The sequence below is a fragment of the Microcaecilia unicolor genome, chromosome 11 (genome assembly GCF_901765095.1).
Source record: "Microcaecilia unicolor chromosome 11, aMicUni1.1, whole genome shotgun sequence".
Classification (NCBI taxonomy): Eukaryota; Metazoa; Chordata; class Amphibia; order Gymnophiona; family Siphonopidae; genus Microcaecilia; species Microcaecilia unicolor.
Window position 1 is genome coordinate 133,217,560 of NC_044041.1, and position 23,544 is coordinate 133,241,103.

General features: G+C 47.0%; 1 protein-coding gene across 3 annotated transcripts in view; it reads right to left on the reverse strand.

The window, feature by feature from the left end:
- Window positions 1-23,544, reverse strand: part of EIF1AD (eukaryotic translation initiation factor 1A domain containing) — a 140,895-nt gene that overhangs the window by 101,350 nt on the left and 16,001 nt on the right. Inside the window, exons 1-2 of one of the 3 annotated variants that reach the window (XM_030219218.1) lie at window positions 17,499-17,542; window positions 15,022-15,310 (exon numbers count right to left, since the gene is read on the reverse strand). In XM_030219218.1, coding sequence (XP_030075078.1) covers window positions 15,022-15,108 — 87 coding nt within the window. In that variant the 5' untranslated portion in view covers window positions 15,109-15,310; window positions 17,499-17,542. Of the gene's footprint in view, window positions 1-15,021; window positions 15,311-15,713; window positions 15,737-17,498; window positions 17,543-23,544 lie in introns of those variants that run through there. The other 2 variants (XM_030219220.1, XM_030219219.1) reach the window with 2 other exon arrangements.

Below are 23,544 nucleotides of genomic sequence, written 5' to 3' on the forward strand. Positions count from 1 at the left end.
CGCCGAGGCAGGTGGAGACCTGCTCGATGCATCACTGCTCCCAGCGTGCATCGGTCTCCCGATGCCAACGCTGCCCTCGACGTTGAAAGTACCGATGTCAACGCCGACGTACCGGACCAAAAAAAGCTTTTCTCTTTGGGCCTCTCTAGAAAGCTGTGTGCTTTTTCATTTTTAGGCACAACTTACAGCTTTCCTGCAGATGGTCGGGCCCAAGGCACTGAAGGCACCAGGAGTGCGGATCAGTGCCAGAGATGGTCCGGTTGCAGCGGGCACAAGGCTTGAAGTCGTTGGGCGTCTTCGATGACATCGCGGGAAAAATGGCCTCCACAAAATCAAAGGACACGATGGTGTCAGAAAAGAAGGACACAAAAAGGGGAAAAACCCGACCGAGCGACCTAAGAACGGTCACAATGAAAAAGAAAGGAAACTTTAACGAAGAAAAATAAACAAAATAAGGGAATTTTTTTTTTTTTTGAAATACAAGCGAAATTCACTCGTCGAAAAAACTTTCACTCTGGGACCCGAAGAAACGCGAAGCGTGCAATGCGAAACTCCGTGTCTCCTCAGACGTGGAAAGAAAGAAACTGAGGAGCGTGTCCGCGCGGCGAACGGGAAATCTTGTGCATGTGAATTTCCTGGAAGCCAATAAGTTGCAAGATCCCAGACAACATGGTTTTACTAAAGGAAAATCGTGCCAAACGAATCTCATTGAGATTTTTGATTGGGTGACAGGAGAATTGAATCAGGGACGAGCTATGGACGTAATCTACTTAGATTTCAGCAAAGCTTTTGACACGGTTCCCCACAGGAGGCTTTTAAATAAACTGGATGGGCTGAAGATAGGACCTAAAGTGGTGAACTGGATTAGGAACTGGTTGACGGACAGACGCCAGAGGGTGGTGGTGAATGGAGTTAGCTCGGAGGAGGGAAAGGTGAGCAGTGGAGTGCCTCAAGGATCGGTGCTGGGGCCGATTCTGTTCAATATATTTGTGAGTGACCTTGCCGAAGAGTTAGAAGGTAAAGTTTGCCTATTTGCGGATGATACTAAGATCTGTAATGGAGTGGACACCCCGGAGGGAGTGGAAAACATGAAAAAGGATCTGAAGAAGCTAGAACAATGGTCTAAGGTCTGGCAATTAAAATTCAATCAACTAATTAACTATAGGGATTATTTTAGAACAACCAGAGTCAGTATTAATACATAGCTACTAAAGACTCCAGAACATATGAAAAAATCTTTTACTTTTATTCACAATAAATATCAATTATTCATACACACCTACATACCCTGTAATGCCTCACTCAGACATTCACACGCTTATACCCTCCATCCATATACATAACAATGGTGTACAACTATAGATGCCTCTTACAAAGATGATACAGCTCATCATCAATCAATACAATGTGCATATGTCAATTTGAAACTCATCGATTAACCAATGAGCTCATCATAAACGTTGGTTCTATAAATCTTTAGAAACCTGCGTATAGTCTGTATCCATTGTCCTTTGTATAGCTGAAACAGCTTTATAACAGTTGCACCATATACATAAGTGAATTGGAATATTCCTGCAACCACAATGATGTTTCTTCTGGAAAACAAATGTCACTGGGAATATCCAAAACCCACAAATTAAGGAGGCTGGAAACGTGTGTCCAAGTTTGAAAACATCAAATCGCCGGTTCCCCGATGCTGATCGGCATTTCGTTTCCTTCCTCAGGAGGAACCAAAGCTGTAACAACATTAGTAATCATCACCTTCTACATACTTTTATATATTCAAATCTAATTGTACAAACAAGCATTTTAAATAGCACTTACTAATAATACTACATCAGGCTGCACACCGAGTGGTAATCGGCCGGACTTCCGCCCCGGAATCGCACCACCGGAAACTGTTGCACGTCACCCACAATGGCACATGGATTAAATACCCTTGGGCGCATTAAACAAACGTACACGTCAATAATTACATCACACCCACTCGACCTCCAAATTGAGGCCATGCGGTGTTACTGTCCCCCATGTGTAAATGTATCGCTGCTCCAATAGTAGTAAACGAGCACTAATGTCTCCGCTTCTATTGGTAGGTACAATCTGCGATAATACTGCACATTGAAGCTGTTCAATAGTGTGATTATGACGCTGCCAGTGAGACACCAGCGGATTCTCCTTTTTACCTAACCTTAAATTGCTGACGTGTTCTGCCAGTCGATTCTTTAATTGTCTCTTTGTATGACCTATATAATATAGTGCACACGGGCACCAGATACAATACACCACACACTCGCTAGCACATGTGGTGTTTTGCCTTAAAAAGAATTGTTTATCACTATGTGGAATGTCAATCACGCTAGTGTCCACAGAATAGCGACAATACACACATTTACCACACGGGGAATGTCTACCTACACTATTCTGTCGTTTGGAACGTTTGAGCAATTCCCCTATGTTGGCCTGTCGTGCATACGCTACTTTGGGGCGTTCCCTGAACTCTGGATGAACAGACAGAACATGCCAGTATCTGTGGATGATGGAAGAGATGTGTTGCTGAGGCTGTGTTGAATGGGGTTCTTACTAAGACCGATCAGAAATATTTATGTCACCCCAGTCCAAAAGTACCATATATATATTTTGTCCCTAAAGTCCATAAATCTCTCGTGGATCCACCTGGTCGTCCAATAGTCTCTACACGAGACTCGGTATTAGAACCTATATCCAAGTATATTGATAAACTGCTTAACCCTATGGTTAAAAGAGCTACATCTTATGTTCGTGATTCCATGCATTTTATTCAGATATTAGATCAGATGGACCCTTGCTGTGGCGAGGAGTTTTACATGGTAGGGTTGGATGTCGTCGCCTTATACACCAATATTCCGCAAGCACAAGCTATACAGTTAGCAGTTGACCATTTGATTGATCTACAATTGCCTTTGCCCAAAATTGAAGTGTTAAAAACACTGTTAACCTTGGTGATTGGGCATAATTATTTTCAATTTAATGATCAGTTTTATGTACAGACCCGGGGAGTTGCGATGGGAGCTACAGTCGCACCTTCCCTGGCCTGTCTATACATGACTCAATATGAAAGCACTTATGTTTACACTTCGAGTTGGTATCGCCATGTTGTTATGTGGAAAAGGTACATTGACGATGTTATTTTGTTTTGGCGTGGCCCTCTTAGCGCTCTTAATGCCTTCATCGAAAGTCTCAATGGTGCCGATGTCAATATTAAATTTACCTCTAGAAGGGATACCCATGAGCTTGATTTTTTGGATATTAAGATCATTAGAGCATTGGATGGTGGATTTGCCACGACTATTTATCGCAAGCCGACCGATAGGAACACCCTTCTACATTATCAGAGCTTCCACCATAAAGCTCTGAGGAGGGGTGTTCCTGTGGGCCAATTTTTGAGGTTACGCCGTCTATGTTCTTCAGTTAATGAATTTAGAGTTCAAGCTCGGGAGATGAGCGGTAGATTTATAGAGCGCGGATATCCGAAGCAGGTTATACGGAGTGCTTATAAGAGGGCGCTATATGCCTATCGTCCCTGGTTGTTTTATTCAGGTCAGGTCTCCTCCAGAAACACAATGGCATGTGTCATTCCATTTTCACATAGAGCAGTGGGCATCTCTTCCATCATCCACAGATACTGGCATGTTCTGTCTGTTCATCCAGAGTTCAGGGAACGCCCCAAAGTAGCGTATGCATGACAGGCCAACATAGGGGAATTGCTCAAACGTTCCAAACGACAGAATAGTGTAGGTAGACATTCCCCGTGTGGTAAATGTGTGTATTGTCGCTATTCTGTGGACACTAGCGTGATTGACATTCCACATAGTGATAAACAATTCTTTTTAAGGCAAAACACCACATGTGCTAGCGAGTGTGTGGTGTATTGTATCTGGTGCCCGTGTGCACTATATTATATAGGTCATACAAAGAGACAATTAAAGAATCGACTGGCAGAACACGTCAGCAATTTAAGGTTAGGTAAAAGGAGAATCCGCTGGTGTCTCACTGGCAGCGTCATAATCACACTATTGAACAGCTTCAATGTGCAGTATTATCGCAGATTGTACCTACCAATAGAAGCGGAGACATTAGTGCTCGTTTACTACTATTGGAGCAGCGATACATTTACACATGGGGGACAGTAACACCGCATGGCCTCAATTTGGAGGTCGAGTGGGTGTGATGTAATTATTGACGTGTACGTTTGTTTAATGCGCCCAAGGGTATTTAATCCATGTGCCGTTGTGGGTGACGTGCAACAGTTTCCGGTGGCGCGATTCCGGGGCGGAAGTCCGGCCGATTACCACTCGGTGTGCAGCCTGATGTAGTATTATTAGTAAGTGCTATTTAAAATGCTTGTTTGTACAATTAGATTTGAATATATAAAAGTATGTAGAAGGTGATGATTACTAATGTTGTTACAGCTTTGGTTCCTCCTGAAGAAGGAAACGAAATGCCGATCAGCATCGGGGAACTGGCGATTTGATGTTTTCAAACTTGGACACACGTTTCCAGCCTCCTTAATTTGTGGGTTTTGGATATTCCCAGTGACATTTGTTTTCCAGAAGAAACATCATTGTGGTTGCAGGAATATTCCAATTCACTTATGTATATGGTGCAACTGTTATAAAGCTGTTTCAGCTATACAAAGGACAATGGATACAGACTATACGCAGGTTTCTAAAGATTTATAGAACCAACGTTTATGATGAGCTCATTGGTTAATCGATGAGTTTCAAATTGACATATGCACATTGTATTGATTTATGATGAGCTGTATCATCTTTGTAAGAGGCATCTATAGTTGTACACCATTGTTATGTATATGGATGGAGGGTATAAGCGTGTGAATGTCTGAGTGAGGCATTACAGGGTATGTAGGTGTGTATGAATAATTGATATTTATTGTGAATAAAAGTAAAAGATTTTTTCATATGTTCTGGAGTCTTTAGTAATTAAAATTCAATGCCAAGAAATGTAAAGTGATGCACTTAGGGAATAGAAATCCTCGGGAGACGTATGTGTTAGGTGGCGAGAGTCTGATAGGTACGGACGGGGAGAGGGATCTTGGGGTGAAAGTATCTGAGGATTTGAAGGCGACGAAACAGTGTGACAAGGCAGTGGCTGTATCTAGAAGGTTGTTGGGCTGTATAGAGAGAGGTGTGACCAGCAGAAGAAAGGGAGTGTTGATGCCCCTGTATAAGTCGTTGGTGAGGCCCCACCTGGAGTATTGTGTTCAGTTTTGGAGGCCGTATCTTGCTAAGGATGTAAAAAGAATAGAAGCGGTGCAAAGAAAAGCTAGGAGAATGGTATGGGATTTGCGTAACAAGACGTATGAGGAGAGACTTGCTGACCTGAACATGTATACCCTGGAGGAAAGGAGAAACAGGGGTGATATGATACAGACGTTCAAATATTTGAAAGGTATTAATCCGCAAACGAACCTTTTCCAGAGATACGAAGGCGGTAGAACGAGAGGACATGAAATGAGATTGAAGGGGGGCAGACTCAAAGAAAAATGTCAGGAAGTATTTCTTCACGGAGAGAGTGGTGGATGCTAGGAATGCCCTCCCACCAGGGGCGTAGCTACGGGTGGGCCTGGATGGGCCCAGGCCCACCCAGTTTAGCCTCAGGCCCGCCCAGAAGCAGATCCTTGCCGTGACTGTCTCCCACCACTGCCGCAGCGCTTCATTTAATGTTGTCGGCGCTGCTGTTAGTTTCCCACCCCCCGCGGCGGCGCTTTACACTTTACCCGACGGCAACGCTACAGATGCAGCGCTGACGTCCGACGTCCTGCTCCGGGGCCTTCTGCGTCCCGCCTCCGTAACAGGAAGTTACATCAGCGTGGAAGGCCCCGGAGCAGGACGTCGGACGTCAGCGCTGCATCTGTAGCGTTGCCGTCGGGTAAAGTGTAAAGCGCCGCCGCAGGGGTGGGAAACTGTAACAGCAGCGCCGACAACAACATTAAATGAAGCGCTGCGGCAGGGGTGGGAGAGGGTGAGGAAGTCAGTGGGGTGCTGCGTGCTGGCCCAGTAAGGGGAGGCAGGGAGGGGAGGGAACAGAAGGGTGCTGGACTTGCAAGGGTTGGAGGCAAGGGAGAGAGATTTTGGGATTTGCAGAAGGGAGGTTGGAGGGAAGGGAGAGAGGTTTTGGGATTTGCAGAAGGGAGGTTGGAGGGAAGGGAAGAGGTTTTTGATTTGCAGAGGGGAGGTTGGAAGGAAGGAAGGGGAGAGGTTTTGGAATTTGCAGAGGGGAGGTTGGAGGGAAGGGAGAGAAGTTTTGGGATTTGCAGAGGGGAGGTTGGAGGGAAGGGAAGAGGTTTTGGATTTGTAGAGGGGAGGTTGGCAGGAAGGAGAGAGAGAGGTTTTGGATTTGCAGAGGGGAGGTTGGAAGGAAGGGGAGAGGTTTTGGATTTGCCGAGGGGAGGTTGGAGGGAAGGGGAGAGGTTTTGGATTTGCAGAGGGGAGGTTGGAGGGAAGGGAGAGGTTTTGGATATATAGGGGGGGTGGAAGGAAGGGGAGAGGTGCTGGATATGCAGGGGGGTGGAGGGAAAGGGGAGAAGTGCCGGATATGCAGAGGGTTGAAGTGAAGGGGAGAGGTGCTGGACATGTATGGGAGTTGGATGAAAGGGAAAGAGGTGCTGAACATGTAGGGGGGCTGGATGAAAGGGAGAGATGCTGGACGTGTGTGTGGGGGGGGGGGGCTGAAGGAGAGGTGCTGGATATGCAGATGATGATATGCAGAGGGAAGGGAGAGAGATGCAGGGAGAAAGAGCCAGATGCATAAGGGGAAGGAAAGAGAGGAAGAGAAGCTGGTTGGGGGTGGGATCAGCGAGGAGAGGGACACATTGGTGTGGAGGAGGGAGAAAGGGGACCTAGGGAAGTATACAGATACAGAAGGGAGATGATGGGCATTAGGTGGGAGCATGGTGACAGGGACACAAATGTGAGATGCTGTATGGGGATGGCACATGGGCACAGAGGGGTAATGCCTGACCAAGGGGGGGATATAGAATAGAGATAAAATGCTGGACACTGGAGAGGGGGGGTATATGGACACGGGGGGGGGGGGGGGGGGGGGGGGGAGATACCAGACAAGGGAGAGAATAGGAATGCAGAAGTGATATGCTGGGCATGGGGTGCATAGGTGCACAGAGGAATGATGATGGATGAGGGGATATGAACACAGGGGAGATACTGAACAAGGAAATATAGGAAAACAGAGATGGGAGATGGATGATGGACATGAAGAAAGAAGAAATGTCAAATAGGAGACCCTGGCAAGTGAGTTAAGAGAAGACAGAGGGAAGCAGAAACCAGAGACTGGGACCAATATGATTTGAGAAAAAATGACCAGACAACAAAAAGGTATAAAAAATATTTTATTTTCAATGTTGTGAATATAATATGTTGGATTTGGAATGTACATCTTGCCAAAGTTGATGGTAAACATGGCTGGGGTCCAGGACAGAAATCTAGGAAAGGACCCCAAAGTCCATTACCAGGCTGCTCCTTCAGCTTCCAGCATGCAGGCTTTCTCTGGCCAAGGAACCAAGCACAATTGCCCTAGTTGCATCCCCTAACACCATCCCTGGCATGTGCCATCTTTATATTTTGCACAGGAGCAAGTGCCTTTCTTTCTTGTTTCTCTGGTGGTGTACTACATGCAAGGTCTAGTTTCTTGGGGTTTCCGTTTAATTTATATTGCTAGAGTTTGTGGTCACTTATTCTGTATTTGGCATTTGTGTCTTGTGTGTGTGACTGAGGTATTCTGTTAGCATGAAGTTTCAATGTAGCATTCTGTAGTAATTTGGCTTGTTCAGCTTTCCTGATAAATGTATTTGTATTTTAGGGCCCTACTATAATATTTAAGGCACTTCTTTTTCATAGGTAGGATCTTTGTTTTTGGAAGTTAGTGTTGGCATGGTAGATTTGCTCTAGGTTCTGAGTGACTTTTGTTTTATAGATTTTTTTAAGTTAATTTATAATATGTCTGTAATTGAGATTACACTAGAAAACAAAATTTCTTTATATGATGAGTTTTATGGTGAATTGTCCTTGCTGGGCTCTGTATCCATTGTTGGTGGACGGCCAGGAGGTTCTCTGGATGCAGAATGTGTTTGGCTTCAATACCATATATGTGTTGGAGGACCATGGCTCAGTGGGGCTGAATAGTGCAGTCTATTGTACTTCCCTTAGCTCTCAATTGGCCTGCAGCCACTGAAGCCTGCACTGCAACCCTCATTGAAGTTATGGGGAGTGGGGTAGGGACAGAGCATGGGTGCATCAGGTTTGCTGTTTTTTTCTTTTTCAAAAAAGTTGGCAACTCTAGTGCCCACCCATCCAACCTGTTGGCCCACCCAAAAATTGCCTTCTGGCTACGCCACTGCCTCCCATGGGAGGTGGTGGAGATGAAAACGGTAACGGAATTCAAACATGCATGGGATAAACATAAAGGAATCCTGTTCAGAAGGAATGGATCCTCAGGAGCTTAACCGAGATTGGATAGCAGAGCCAGAAGTGGGAGGCGGGCCTGGAGGTTGGGAGGCGGGGATAGTGCTGGGCAGACTTATACAGTCTGTGCCAGAGCCAGTGGTGGGAGGCGGGACTGGAGGTTGGGAGGCAGGGATAGTGCTGGGCAGACTTATACGGTCTGTGCCAGAGCCGGTGGTGGGAGACAGGGATAGTGCTGGGCAGACTTATACAGTCTGTGCCCTGAAGAGATAGGTACAAATCAAAGTAGGGTATACACAAAAAGTAGCACACATGAGTTGTCTTGTTGGGCAGACTGGATGGACCGTGCAGGTCTTTTTCTGCCGTCATCTACTATGTTACTATGCACGATGTAATCCTCTCGCGCGACAGAACACTCTTGAAGACTTTTGCCGATTTTGCTACAAAATCCTCCGGGGCCAACGTGACGTCACCCACATGTGAGAATATCAGCCTGCTTGTCCTCGGAGAAATGGGAGTTTCGTGGGCATTCCTAAATTTACACGCATAGTTACAGAATATGGCCCAGTGTGCGTAAATCTACGCACTGGGATTTACACCACATTTTCATTGCTGTAAATGGAGACATATAGTTTTAGGCACTGGGATATCAACTAAGCGTATTCTACATACTGTGCCTAAATCTAGGTGCCACTTATAGAACACGCTTAGCTGGAAATATTTCCAGCATGGATTTTTTAGGCGCCTTATATAGAATCTGGCCCTTGGTGGTTTAGTTGGTTTTAATTATATTATACACCTTTTTAAATACACATTCTCAAATGCTTTTCCACTTCTGTTCCATGTTTTTGATTTTGGTATACTTCACTCGTTCAGTTTTACTCAAGACTTTTGCATTTGTTTATATACACTACTTTGGAATTTTGTGGCTTGCTCTTTGACAAGTGCATATCTCTCTATATAAAACGCACCTCCAACGTTCCATTGAAGCCTCACTTTCCCAACGTTCGAAAGTGAGGCGGCTGAGACCACTTTTTTGCTCCATAAGTGTCTGCCCCGCCCATGCGTCAAACGTGATGATGCAGGGGGCGGAGCAATGACACTCATGCAGCAAAATGACGCCCCCCCCGGCGCAACAACATGGCCCCTCCGCGCTGCCCCACCCCCAAAGCTGCAGAATGCAGGAGGTGCAACCCCCCCACAAGCCACCCACCGTCGCGTTGCTTTGCCGGCGAGGGACACGAAACCCCGCCAGCACAAGTCCTGTCTGCTGACTACTGAGTGATCTTCGGCGTTGCAAGCCTCTGCAGGCAGGGCTTCTGTGCGTCTGACGTCCTGCAAGTGCAGGACGTCAGACGCACACAACCCCGCCCTGCACAGGCTACCAACGCCGAAGATTGCTGGAGTCAGTCAGACTCAGACAACACAGGACTTCTGCTGGCGGGATTTTGGGTCCCCCGCCAGCAAAACTACGCGATGGTGGGTGCGATGGCGATGATGGGTGGGAGGCCGGCGGCATCGCGGTGGGTGGGATGGCGGCAGGGGGGGGGGTGCATCGCGTGGAGGAGGCGCTAAGCAGGATCTCCCCCCCCCCCCCCCCCCCCCAAAACAGAACCATATGGCAGCCCATGGAGGGATGAGGTGTTGGGTCTGGCTGGCTGGAGGGAAAGCATAGGAAGGGCAGGAGCTTTTGGGGGTGGCAGGAGGGGATCAGGGGATTTTGAAGAGAATCAGAGTTATGCAATTTTGAGCTGTCCTAATTTAACCCAGTGACCAATGTGGGTGGTCAATGCTGAACATCATTGGCACTGCATAAACTACAGTGCCTGCCCAGTACTGTCCATAGCGCCACCTCCCCAAAAGTCTCTTAAGCAAAACTTCAGACACAAGGAGGGGGAGGATGAGGGCCGTAAGAGGTCCAGAGACCACAGATGGAGGCGGGGGAGGGGGTCCTCACAGCACAGACGAAGGGGGACGGGGGATCCACAGCCCTGACAGGAGGGCAGCAGGGAGACATAAGAGGAGGAGGGGGGGAACACTGACCAGACAGAGAGATGAGGGATCCTGCGACAACACAGTGGCACAGGCATACGGAGGGGGTTCTCTCACTCTGTGTCTCTCTCACTCTCAAACACTGTCTACAACACACGCTATGTCTCACACTGGATCACATTCACTATGTGTCACACAGTCACTCTCTCACTCTCATACACTCTCGCTGTGGCTCACATATCCACTCAAAACACACTGTCAATCTCACACACAAACACTCTCTAACAGACACACTTGCAGCCACAAACATTCAATCTGTCTCTCTCACATAGTCACTCTCACACAAACTCTCTCAAACATACACACTCCGAGGAAAACCTTGCTAGTGCCCGTTTCATTTCTGTCAGAAACGGGCCTTTTTTACTAGTTAATAATAAGATACACGGAGAGTTTCCTCGATATTTCTATCTTATGTAAATCCTGCTGTGCAGTCATGTTAATTTATATGTACTATGCCCCACACAGGTATGGCTGAGGATCAAATATCATTACTCTTACATATGCATTGGATAGCACATCACATTATATAATTGCATTCATCCATTCTGACGTCAATGTTTTACATATGTATGACAATTACATTTACTATAATGGCTCTTCAGATGCCACGGGGAAATTTTCAAACGCTTGTAATTGTACACTGCTTGTGAGCTGATCACTGCATCTGCAGAACTATATGATAGTTTGTTAGCGGTTAATTACCGCTTTTTACTTAAGATATTTCTTCCTGCAGTTTAGTGTCTTATCTTTTGAATTTGCCAAGTCCTTATCCAACCATGGCCTTAACCCTTTCATATATGCAGACGATGTCACAATATGCATTCCTTACAAAGCCAAACTGACAGAAATCCCCAACAAAATCAAGCTCAGCCTGAACATCATGGATTCATGGGCAAATGCATTTAAACTAAAACTCAATAAAGAAAAAACTCATTGTCTCATCCTCTCATCCCAATACAGCACGGACATCCCCACAAGTATCATCACCCCAGATCACACCCTTCCTATCTCAGACAACTTGAAAATCCTCGGCGTTACAATGGATCGTAACTTAACACTAGAGAGCCAAGTGGCATCCACAACAAAGAAAATGTTCCACTCAATGTGGAAACTCAAAAGCGTGAAGCAATTCTTCCCGAGGGAAACATTTCGCAACCTGATACAATCAATGGTACTAAGCCACTTAGATTACTGCAATGGAATTTATGCGGGATGTAAAGAACAAACCTTAAAGAAACTCCAGACCGCTCAAAACACGGCAGCTAGGCTTATATTTGGTAAAACATGATTTGAAAGCGCAAAACCCCTCCACGAAAAACTACACTGGCTCCCAATCAAAGAACGCATCGCCTTCAAAATCTGCACCCTGGTTCACAAAATCATCTACGTAGAAGCCGAGTTACATGACAGACTTGATCGACTTACCATTAGAAATACATCCGAATCAACACGAACTTATCTAAATCTGCACTACCCAAGCTGCAAAGAACTTAATACAAAACAACTTACGCATCTAGTTTTTCCTACATAAGCACACAACTGTGTAACGCATTACCCAAAAGCCTTGAAACGATGTACAACCACCTAAACTTCTGGAAATCACTAAAAACCAACCTGTTAAAAAGGCATATCCTACTGATCCAACTTAAATGCCTAATCTTGCAACACAACCAAACTAAAGCACGTAATGGACATAACACAACTTTTCTGTTCTCCAATTCCCTAATGTGGCTGTGCCACATGAACTTGATCTTACCACAATATCACCCTGTATTTGTTCACACCGGAGCCTGCAAAGGCCTCTCCAGTACTATGTAAGCAACATTGAGCCTACAAATAGGTGGGGAAAATATGGGATACAAATGTAACAAATAAATAAATAAATCTTCCCTCAGCCGTCTCTTTTCCAAGCTGAAGAGTCCTAACTTCTTTAGCCTTTCCTCATATGGGATGAGTTCCATCCTCTTTATTATTTTGGTTGCTCTTCTTTGAACCTATTCTAATTCTGATACATCTTTATGGTGACCAGAATTGAACGTAATACTCAAGGCAAGGTTGCACCATGAAGCGATTCAAAAGTATTATAATATTCTTGGTCTTAGTTTGCATCCCTTTCCTAATAATTCCTGGCATCCTGTTTGCTTTTTTGGCCGCCACCGTAAACAAGGCAGAAGATTTCAGCATATTGTCTATGACACCTAGATCTTTTTCTTCAGTTCTGACTCTTAAGGAGGACCCCTAGCGTCAGGTAACTTTGATTCGGATTATTCTTCCCAATGTGCATCACTATGCATTTGTCCACATTCAATTTCATCTACTATTTGGATTCCCAGTCTTTCAGTTTCCTAAGATCTTCATGCAATTTTTCACAATCCGCATGTGTTTTGACAACTTTGAATAGTTTTGTGTCGTCTGCAAATTTAATCACCTCACTTATCATTCTGATTGCCAGATCATTATTATAAACTAGTAAAAAAGGCCCGTTTCTGACAGAAATTAAACGGGCGCTAGCAAGGTTTTCCTTGGAGTGTGTATGTTTGAGATAGTGTATGTGAGAGTGACTGTGTGTGTGTGTGAGAGAGTGAATGTGTGTGTGTGTGAGAGAGAGAGTGAATGTGTGTGTGTGTGAGAGAGAGAGAGAGAGAGAGAGAGTGAGTCTGGGTGCGAGTGTGTCTGTGAGAATGAGAGTGTGTGCAAGTGTGTATGTGAGACAGTGTGAGAGAGAGAGTGTGTTTCACACAGATACAGTGTGTGTGAGACACAGACTCTCTGTGAGACTGAGTGTATGAGACCAAGAGTGTGTAAGTGACTGTGTGACACATAGTGAATGTGATACAGTGTGAGACAGAGTGTGTGAGAGACAGTGTGTGAGAGTGAGAGAAAGAAAGAAAGACTGACTGTGAGAGAGAGAGAGAGTGTGTGAGAGAGAGAGAGAGAGAGTGTGTGTGTGACAGAGATACCTCCCCCCCCCTTTGTGGTGTCAGGCCCCCCTCCCCCCCCCTCTCTCTCTGGTGTCTGAGCGTTACTGTGCAGGACGCTGAGGTCTGGCTGTACCGGGAGCAGGAGCATGGGCATCCAAATAGTTTTGTCCTTCCAGCGACGTTCCTCGTTTCTCTGTGCTGCAAAGAAAGTGACTCGTTGTGCTGCTGAGTCTCCTCGGAAGGAAATAAAAACGTCAGTGTGCTTGGTTTTGAGTGTATGGGAATGACGGCTGTGTTGGGGAGTGGAAACAGAGATTAACCAATGGGCTTCCTTGCTCGTGTGTAGTAATCGTTGTGCACCTTGGCCGGAGTCAGAGAGGAGAGGGAGGGCGGTGGAACGGTGAGCAAGCGGCTGCGGGAGGGTGGGTGAGGGGGACTGTGGGCGGGGTGACGGGGTCCAGCGCCGATTTTGGTTGGTTTTGAGTGTATGGGAATGACGGCTGCATTGGGGAGTGGAAACAGAGATTACCCAATGACAATCCGATTTGTTGAGTGTCATTGCTCCACCCTCAACATCATCACGTTGTGACGCGGGGGCAGGGCAGACACTCATGCGATCTTGCAACTACAAATTTAGAACGTTGGAGGTGCCTTTTATATATAGAGATATGTTAAATAACACTGGTAACATTTAGTAGTACAGGGAATTTTGAAATACAGAGTCCTTGCACAGAAATATATCCCTCTGGAGTGAGGAATATTTTGGTTCAACAAACAAACAAAACAAACAAAATGCCTGGTTCAGCAATAGACATATACATGAAACAGTATTTAATGCAAACATATTCTCTTTCTGTAACTACACATGTATAAAGGCACAGATACCTGTCAGATACGCCTCTATTTAAGAATATGCTTGTCATTTGTAACTTTCTGTGGAAGGTTTATGTTCTTTTATTCTTTCTGACTGAAGGTTGGCTAACATGTTGTTGTTGGAATAGATCTTGTATTGCTCAATTCTAATAAAGTTTAAAACTTAAAAAAAAAAAACCTGCATGCATGGATTCCAAATCTGGCCACATGAGATTGCTGTTGCACAATCATTGGGACACTCTCTTCCCCAGGGTTGTGAATGCAGTCTCTGCTATACCTCCTAGCCTAGCTGTAGCAAGAAAGGGAAAATCCAGGAATCAAACCTAAACCAACTGGCCCCTAGTAATGTTTCTAATTGACAATGTAATGGATCTGTTTAAGTCCCATGTGAACACAATCTCCACATTCCAGGTTTTCTTACACAAGTTCCCCCCCCCCCCCCCCCCCCATAGAAGCTGCCAGCAAGATAGGCTTCTCTTCTAAGAGGCCCAGAGCATCTAATGCTGAAAAACAACCCAGGCAGATTTCTACAAGACTTTCATAAGCTGTTTGGACAATGGCAGAAAAACTCAGGTTCATGTCTCCTGAGCAAGAGGTGTAATGGTATTATAATGATGATGAATTCAAGGTGGTCAGTAAGATGACTATTTTGTAGTCTATATTGGAGAGAATTTTTTTTGTTATCGTTGAACACTCACCTGGACAATCTGCTGCTGTTCAGAAAGCGTGACAGAATCCTCTAACACCTCCTTCACAACATGTTTACGTTTAGTGGCCTGCGACATCCTGCTCCATGAGATGACAAGGCAAAAAAAATAAAATGAAAAATTTCACCCGTTCAAGCACCAATGCCAACTTCTATACCACTGGAAGGGGTAAAATATGAAGTCTTTGCTGCAGAATGTAGCGATACACAGAAAATATACTGCAAGCTCCAAGATAGGTATTAATTCTTGACCACTTATCTGACAAAGTGATGACAGAGAACTGCAATTAAAAAAAAAACAAAAAATAAAGAAAAAGAGAAAAAAAACAATAGAAAATCACAGAAACAATACTAACAGTGTCAGTAAAAGCAGTAATAAAGGTGGAAAACTAATTTAGAATACTTGGACACAAAGGCAACTTCTCCCCCCCCCCCCCCAACTCCTATATAACTTGGGGTTTTTTTTGTCCAACTTATTTTTTAGAATTTTGTCCCTCTTTTATAGTTTCTCTTTTCCCTTCCCTCCGTTCCAGCCTGTTTCTCTTCTGTGCATGCAGGAAGCAGCCCTGGGTAGCTGGAGTGGCTCCTTTCGAGGTAGGGCCCACCACAACCAATCTGCTCCTTTCTGGCTGAGGCCCATCACAATGGCTCACATCAAACCTAGGCATGCTGTAATAATTCTACCTGGACCAGCAGCAGATGCTAATTTTTAGATAGTGTGACATCCGGAGATTTTCCTCTCTGTTGATAGTAAATAGCAGCAATATTAATAGCAGTGACAATAGAAACACACACACAAGAAAAGGCAATACTGACTTTAAAATATTGCCAAATCATTACAGTCCCTAGCAAAATAGCCCTCATTCCCCTGTAACCTAGAAATAGACAAAGGGTGTGAAGAACCTTTATGTTTTATTCCTCTGCACATTATTAATTATTGGGATCAAAAAACATTAGGGAAGATCAAATGGACATTGAAGTAACAAGTGGAAATAGCCGAATGTGAATGGTTAAAGAGAGAATCAAAAGAATGCAAGTAGCATCTATTAGAGACAAGATGGACACAGGCAGCAAAGAAAGGAAGATAAAGCCTTTAACAAGTGTACACAAGAAACATAAAAAGACTAGTAAAAAAGGCCCGTTTCTGACACAAATGAAACGGGCGCTAGCAAGGTTTTCCTTGGAGTGTGTATGTTTGGGAGAGTGTATGTGAGAGTGACTGTTTGAGAGTCAGAGTGAAAGTGTGAGTGTGTGAGAGAGAGAGTCTGGGTGTGAGTGTGTTTGTGAGAGAGTGTGTGTGTGAGAATGAGAGTGTGTGCAAGTGTGTATGTGAGACACAGTGTGAGAGAGAGTGTGTGTGTGTGGGCGAGAGAGAGAGTGTGTGTGAGACACAGATTCTCTGTGAGAGTGTATGAGACCAAGCGAGTGTGTGAGTGACTGTGTGGCACATAGAGAGTGAATGTGATACAGTGTGAGACAGAGTGTGTGAGAGGGAGGAGTCAGAAAGACATTGTATATGAGAGAGAGAGTGTGAGCCGTGCCCTCCCAATCCATGGCCATCTGTCCCCTGCCCCCTCCATTCATCCTTTTCCAGCAATTCCCCTATCTCCCTGAGCCCTGCCCCTCCCAATCCATGGCCATCATGTTTCTCTGTCACCTGCCCCCTCCATTCATCCCTATCCAGCATTTCCCCTCTCTGCCTGAGGCCTGCCCTGCAATCCATATCCATCCATGCCCATCTTCCCCCTCCATTCATCCCTATCCAGCAATTCCCCTCCTCCCTGAGTCCTGCCCTTCCAATCCATGTCCATACATGCTCCTCTGTCACCTGGCCCCTCCATTGTTTCCCTATCCAGCATTTCCCCTCTCTGCCTGAGGCCTGTCCTGCAATCCATATCCATCCATGCCCATCTGTCCCCTCCATTCATCCCTATCCAGCAATTCCCCTCTCCCTGAGTCCTGCCCTTCCAATCCATGTCCATCCATGCTCCTCTGTCACCTGGCCCCTCCATTTTTTCCCTATCCAGCATTTCCCCTCTCTGCCTGAGGCCTGTCCTGCAATTCCATATCCATCCATGCCCATCTGTCCCCTCCATTCATCCCTATCCAGCAATTCCCCTCTCCCTGAGTCCTGCCCTTCCAATCCATGCTCATCTGTCACCTGGCCCCTCCATTTTTCCCTTTCCAGCAATTTCCCTCTCTCCCTGAGCTCTGCCCTCCCAATCTATGCCCATCCATGCTCCTCTGTCCCCTGCCCCCTCCATTCTTCCTTTTCATGTAATTCCCCTCTCTTCCTTCCATGACTCCTCCTCGCATCCATGCTCCTCTCTGTCCCATGTCCAAGCCTGGCCCACCCTCTTCGCATCCATGCTGTCGTTTTTCCCCTGCCCTCCTGCTCCCAGTGTTCAACTTTGCTGCCCACCCTCTTCTATCCCCCAACATCCCTTTTCTTTTTTTTTTTTTATTTACCTCCGTGGTGGCGATTCCGGCAGCGCAGCGTCAGGGAAGGAGGCGGCGCTCCCGACGTCTAGCCTTCCCTTCGCTGTGTTCCGCCTTCTTCTGACGTCATCATTGACGTCAGAAGAAGGCGGAACACAGCGAAGGGAAGGCTAGACGTCGGGAGCGCCGCCTCCTTCCCTGACGCTGCGCTGCCGGAACCGCCACCACAGAGGTAAATGTAATATAGTAAAAACGCACCGTGCGTGGGTGCGATCCGTTTGTTTTTTTTTCTGCCCTCGCGATCCGTGTGTTTTACCCGCCCTCGACGTCATGACGTTTGACGCGAGGGCGGGGCAGAGACGGCTGGGTGGCTTCACACCACGAACGCCACGAACTCCACGAACCCCACGAACCCTTCAGGGAGTGTTTTTTAGTGACTTCAGAACGTGTCCTCATTAGAACTTTCACGGTGCGTTTTATTATATTAGATGATCCAACTGCTGGAATTCATTAGTGACCTGCGGATAGCGAAGAAGAACCCTGTGAACATACAAGTACTGCAAGATTCCAAAATCTGCTGGATGATCCTCTGCTTGAAAGGCAAGCAGGAAAATCAGCTGATTGACATGAAGTGCTGAAACGACTTTCGGCAAAAAGGATGGAACCATCCGTATCGTTACCCCGGACTCTGTGAGCTGAAGGAAAGGCTCCCGACATGACAATACCTGGAGTTCAGAGACCCGCCAGGCCAAAGGCATAGCCACCAGAAACACCTTTTTCAGAGTAAGAACCTGCAGCATCTCCTTAACGACCAAGTTAAGGTTCTAGTCCAGGCATGGTTTCTATGGAACTTTGGAAGGCTAAGTGCTTTGAAAATGAGCCCCAAAGTGGCGGCTTGAGGCGATCGACTCCTCTCAGAAAACAGATGATATCCAAGTCACGTGATGCCTTGCTGAGAGAGCGGGTGTCGGTGGAAAGAGCTCCTAAATCTGGACCCCTAAAACTTGCCTCCCAAAGACTTTGTTACTAAAACCATTAAGGGAATTTTGAGGGAAAAGGAGCCGGGAGTCACAGACTGGTGTAAGGTGGATTATTTTAAAGGAGTGATGGCATCTAAAGCGCAGCACCAAGAGAAGGACAAAGCACAGCAGAGCGAATCCAAGATGGCGACCGGAGACGCTGGAGCTTCTACTGTTAGCTTCGCATGGGTGGCGGAGATAGTATCGGAAGTGAAACAAGCTTTTGATGCATCACTGGATAAAAATCTACAAGCTAGCACGGATAAATCAGACATTGTTGACAGTAGGCTGGAGGCGCTGTGGGGTGAGTTCTCAGCATATTGCCAGCGAGTATCAGATTTGGAAGATCAGGTGCAGCAACTATCTGCTGCAAACTTAAACTTCCAGTCTAAGCTTAAAGTACTAGAGGACAAGATTGATGATATCGAGAATCGTTCGAGGAGAGGGAACCTGCAATTAGTGGGCTTACCTGAGTCTATCCCTGAAGCAGATTTGAGGAAATTTTTGTAATCCTGGTTGGTCTCCGAGTTGCGCCTGAAATCATCGGCAGGGCCTTTGCGAGTGGAGTGGGCTCACAGACTAAGGCCCAGGATTTCAGCAGAGCTTAGACCCCGTGTGGTCATCTTCAAAATTTTGAATTATGCGCACAAAGCAGAGACTTTGAGGGCCATTAGAGCTAAGGGTCCATTAAAATATGAGAATAAGCCGGTTCTGTGCTTCCAGGACTTCTCTGCTAGAGTGTCGAACTTGAGATGTGCTTATGCTTCTTTTTGTTCAGAGCTACATAAACTCCATATTAAGTTCGCTTTGCTGTACCTGGCGAGGCTAAACATTTTTACAGATGGTAAACCTCAACTGTTTGAGTCACCGGAGGATGCGCAAAGATTTCTGAATGACATCGGTTTGGCTAGTGATGTGGTGGAACGAGCAGCAGAGGCCAGATCATGAGGAAGGAAGTTGAGACGATGAAGAAAAGGATTTTTCGCCCATGCTCTCGTGGTGATCTGCTGATCGTGGTTGTGGATGCATTGATTGCTAAATGACTCCTGGTTTTCTTTTAAGGACATTTAATATTCACAGGCATCAAAAGAAAACATATGTGTGAGTGCAGGTAAGAAGAGGGGAAGAGCGATGGCTGACTGGCAGAGACTGATAGCTCTAGAAAGCAAAATGATGTTATTCTTCGAGTCGCTTCTTCACACCTTTAGGGAGAGCTGTTCAGTTTTAAACGAGATTGAGCCTGTACTAGCAGGTTTTGTTCTTTATGTGACTGTGTTGGAGTCCTTGTCCCTTAGCCATTGCTGCCCCAGATAACAAGAGTTGGTCCTGCGGGGAAAGTCTGAGGGAAGAAATAGGGGGAGAGGAAGTAATGAGTAGAGATGACTATTCTTGAGGTATGAATGAAGGGTGGGGGGTGGTTATTAGAGAGACTGGGTATGGGTATGGGTTCTCTCCCCCCCCCCCCCCCCCCGGGGACGTGTTGGATGAATGTGTTAGCACAGGGTGCGGGGGATGGGAAAATTAGGTTCTTACCTTGGTAATTTTCTTTCCTTTAGTCACAGCAGATGAATCCATTAACTGATGGGTTGTATCCGCCTACCAGCAGGTGGAGATAGAAAACACTGAAAGACCATAGTACCTCTAGGATGGCTAGCCCCAACTGCCTTCAGTATTTGAGATTTCCAAAGCAGAGTGAACCATAAAGGTATAATAACAAACTTTCCTCACAGCGAACAATCGCCCCATAACAGGAGCATCAAAGGAGGGACGATCTCAACCTCCTGTAGTAGAACATCATGTAGAAATTCTGATAACTGTTTTCCAACTTCTTCCAATGAGATTTATATCTGCATGAAAGATCTGAACAAAAAACAAAGTCAGACAGGGAGGGATCATGGATTCATCTGCTTTGACTAAAGGAAAGAACATTACCAAGGTAAGAACCTAATTTTCCCTTCCTTGTCATCAGCAGCAGATGAATCCATTAACTGATGGGATGTACAAAAGAAATCCCTACTTAGGGTGGGAACAGGCCACACCACGAGCCAAAACTTGAGCTCCAAAAACAGCATACTGCTTCGCTGCAACATCCAGCCTGTAATGCCGGGCAAAAGAGAGCTGAGGAACCCAAGTAGCAGCACTACAGATCTCTTAAAGAGAGAATGCACCCGTTTCAGCCGACGAGGAGGAGATGGCTCTCATGGAATGCGCCTTAAACGCTTCAGGCGGAGACGATCCTGAAAGCAGATAGGCAGCAAAAATGACTTCCTTGAGCCAACGGGCTATAGTGGCCTTAGACGCCGGGCCTCCACGCCAAGGACCCGACAAGACAAAAAGGTGATTAGAAGTCCTGAAGTCATTTGACATCTGTAGATACTGCTACAGCGCCCTGCGGACATCCAGAAGATGTAACTGCCCAAAGGAGTCCGGAAACTGTTCCGTAGAAAAGGAAGGAAGAAAAATGGGCTGGTTCAGGTGAAACGCTGAAACCACCTTAGGCAGGAAGGAAGGCACTGTACGTACCGTTACTCCAGACTCCGAGAATCGCAGAAAAGGGCCCCGACAGGACAGCGCCTGCAGCCCAGACACGCGTCTAGCCGATGTCATGGCCACCAAAAAGACTGTCTTGAGAGTCACATCCTTCTCCAAAGCTTGCTTAAGCGGCTCGAAGGGCGAACACTGAAGAGCCTTCAACACTAGCCCCAGATTCCAGGCCGGACAGGGCAACCGGACAGGAGGACGGAGCCTAAGCACCCCTCTGAGAAATCTGGCAATGTCCGGATGATCAGCAAGGGACAAGCCAGCGACTTTCCCTCGATAGCATGATAATGCTGCCACTTGCACCCGCAGGGAATTGTAAGCCCTCCTGCAAAAAGTCCAGCACAGTTGAGACAGTAGCTCGTGTGGGTGTGATCACCTTTGAAACACCCCGCACCTCAAATTTGCGCCAGATCCGAGCATAAGTTGCAGAGGTGGACCACTTGCAGGCCTGCAAGAGAGTGGAGATGACCTTGTTAGAGTAGCTCTTGGCTCTCAATTACGCCCTCTCAATAGCCAGGCCGTAAGACCAAATCAGCAGGGATCCTCCATAGACACCGGACCCTGAACCAACAGGTTTGGCACCAGGGGCAAATGCACCGGAGCGTCCACCAACATCCGGCAGAGATCCGCATACCACGGACGCCTTGGCCAATCTGGAGCGATGAAAATCACCAGACCTCGGTGCTGTCGAATCCGCAGTAGGACTCATCCTATCAAGGGCCAAGGAGGGAACACATACAGGAGGCCCGAGGGCCAGGGTTAAGCCAAAGCATTCAACCCCGCCGAGTGAGGATCTCTCCTTCTGCTGAAAAAGTGAGGTACTTTGGCGTTTGCACTTGACGCCATTAGATCCATACCGGGAGTCCCCCATTTGGCACAAATCTGAAGAAAAACTTCTTCTGCCAGTTCCCATTCCACCGGGTTGATTTGATGCCTGCTGAGAAAATCGGCTTGCACATTGCTCTGACCTGCTATGTGAGCTGCCGACAGAAGCTGCAGGTGGAGTTCAGCCCAGTGGCAAATCTGAGCGGCCTCCGCGGCCAGGGCCCTGCACTGAGTGCCGCCCTGACAATTTATGTATGCCACCGCTGTCGTGTTGTCTGACAGAACCCAGACAGCAAGCCCTTTCAGAGTCTTTTGAAAGGCCATAAGAGCCTGGAATATCGCTCTCAGTTCCAAGCGATTGATGGACCACCCCGCTTCCACAGGTGTCCACAGACCCTGAGCATAGCTTCCTTGGCAATGCGCTCCCCAGCCTAGAAGGCTGGCATCTGTTATCACCAGGCACCAGGAAGGAAGCGCCAGAGGCATTCCTTGTTGCAGCATCCTGTCGGAGAGCCACCACTCCAAAACACCACTCCAAAGCAGCAGGGAGCAACGTTAGTCTGCGTTGATATTCCTGGGACATCGGAGACCATTGTTGAAGCAAGGCAATCAGCAGAGGCCTCATATGCGCTCTCGCCCAAGCCACCACCTCCAAGGTGGCTGTCATCGACCCCTACAGCTGGACAAAGTCCCAAGCTCTAAGGCGAGGCAACCGCAGGAGCAGACGGACCTGATTCTGAAGCTTGCACCACCTTTGGTCGGGGAGAAAGACCAACCCCGATGCCGTGTCGAACCGGACCCCCAAATACTCGAGAGACTGAGAGGGGGTCAGGTGACTTTTGGGTATATTGACCACCCAGCCTAGCGCCTGCAGGACCGCCACCACTCTGGCTGTGGCAAGACGACTCTCGGTTGCCGAGTCCACTCTCATGAGCCAGTCGTCGAGATAAGGGTGAACTCTGATACCCTCTCGCCTGAGACAGGCAGCTACTACCACCATTACCTTGGAAAAGGTACGGGGAGCTGTGGCTAGGCCGAAAGGCAAGGCCTGAAACTGGAAATGTTTTCCCAACACTGCAAAGCGGAAGAACCGCTGGAATGGAGGCTAGATAGGAATGTGCAAATAAGCTTCTTTTAGGTCCAGCGATGTGAGAAACTCTCCTGGCTGTACCGCCGCAATGATGGAGCACAGGGTTTCCATGCGAAAATGTCGTACTCTGAGAGCCTCGTTTACTCTTCGTACGTCGAGGATCTGTCTGAAAGACCCGCCTTTTCAAGGCACAACAAAATAAATGGAGTAGCAGCCGCAGCCGCGTTCGGCGGGAGGCACCGGGACCACCGCTCCGAGGTGCAGCAAGACTTGTAAGGTCTCCTCTACCGCCGCCCGTTTTACGGCAGTGCCGCATCGGGACTCCACAAATACGTCTCTCACCGGGGCACTAAATTCCAGTCGGTAACCTTCTCTGATCAGGTCCTGGACCCACTGATCTGAGGTAACCTTGGTCCACTCCTCTAGAAAGAGAGAAAGACATCCTCCTATTGCAGGCAAGGAGGAGTGAACCGGTGTCCCATCATTGTGGAGGACACCCCTGAACTGGCCCCTGCGGAACGTTTGAGTGAAAGGAGTTCCTCTACTGAAAACGGGCACGTTGAGAAAACCCAGCAGAGCGCCCTGGGCGATACCTTCGAGC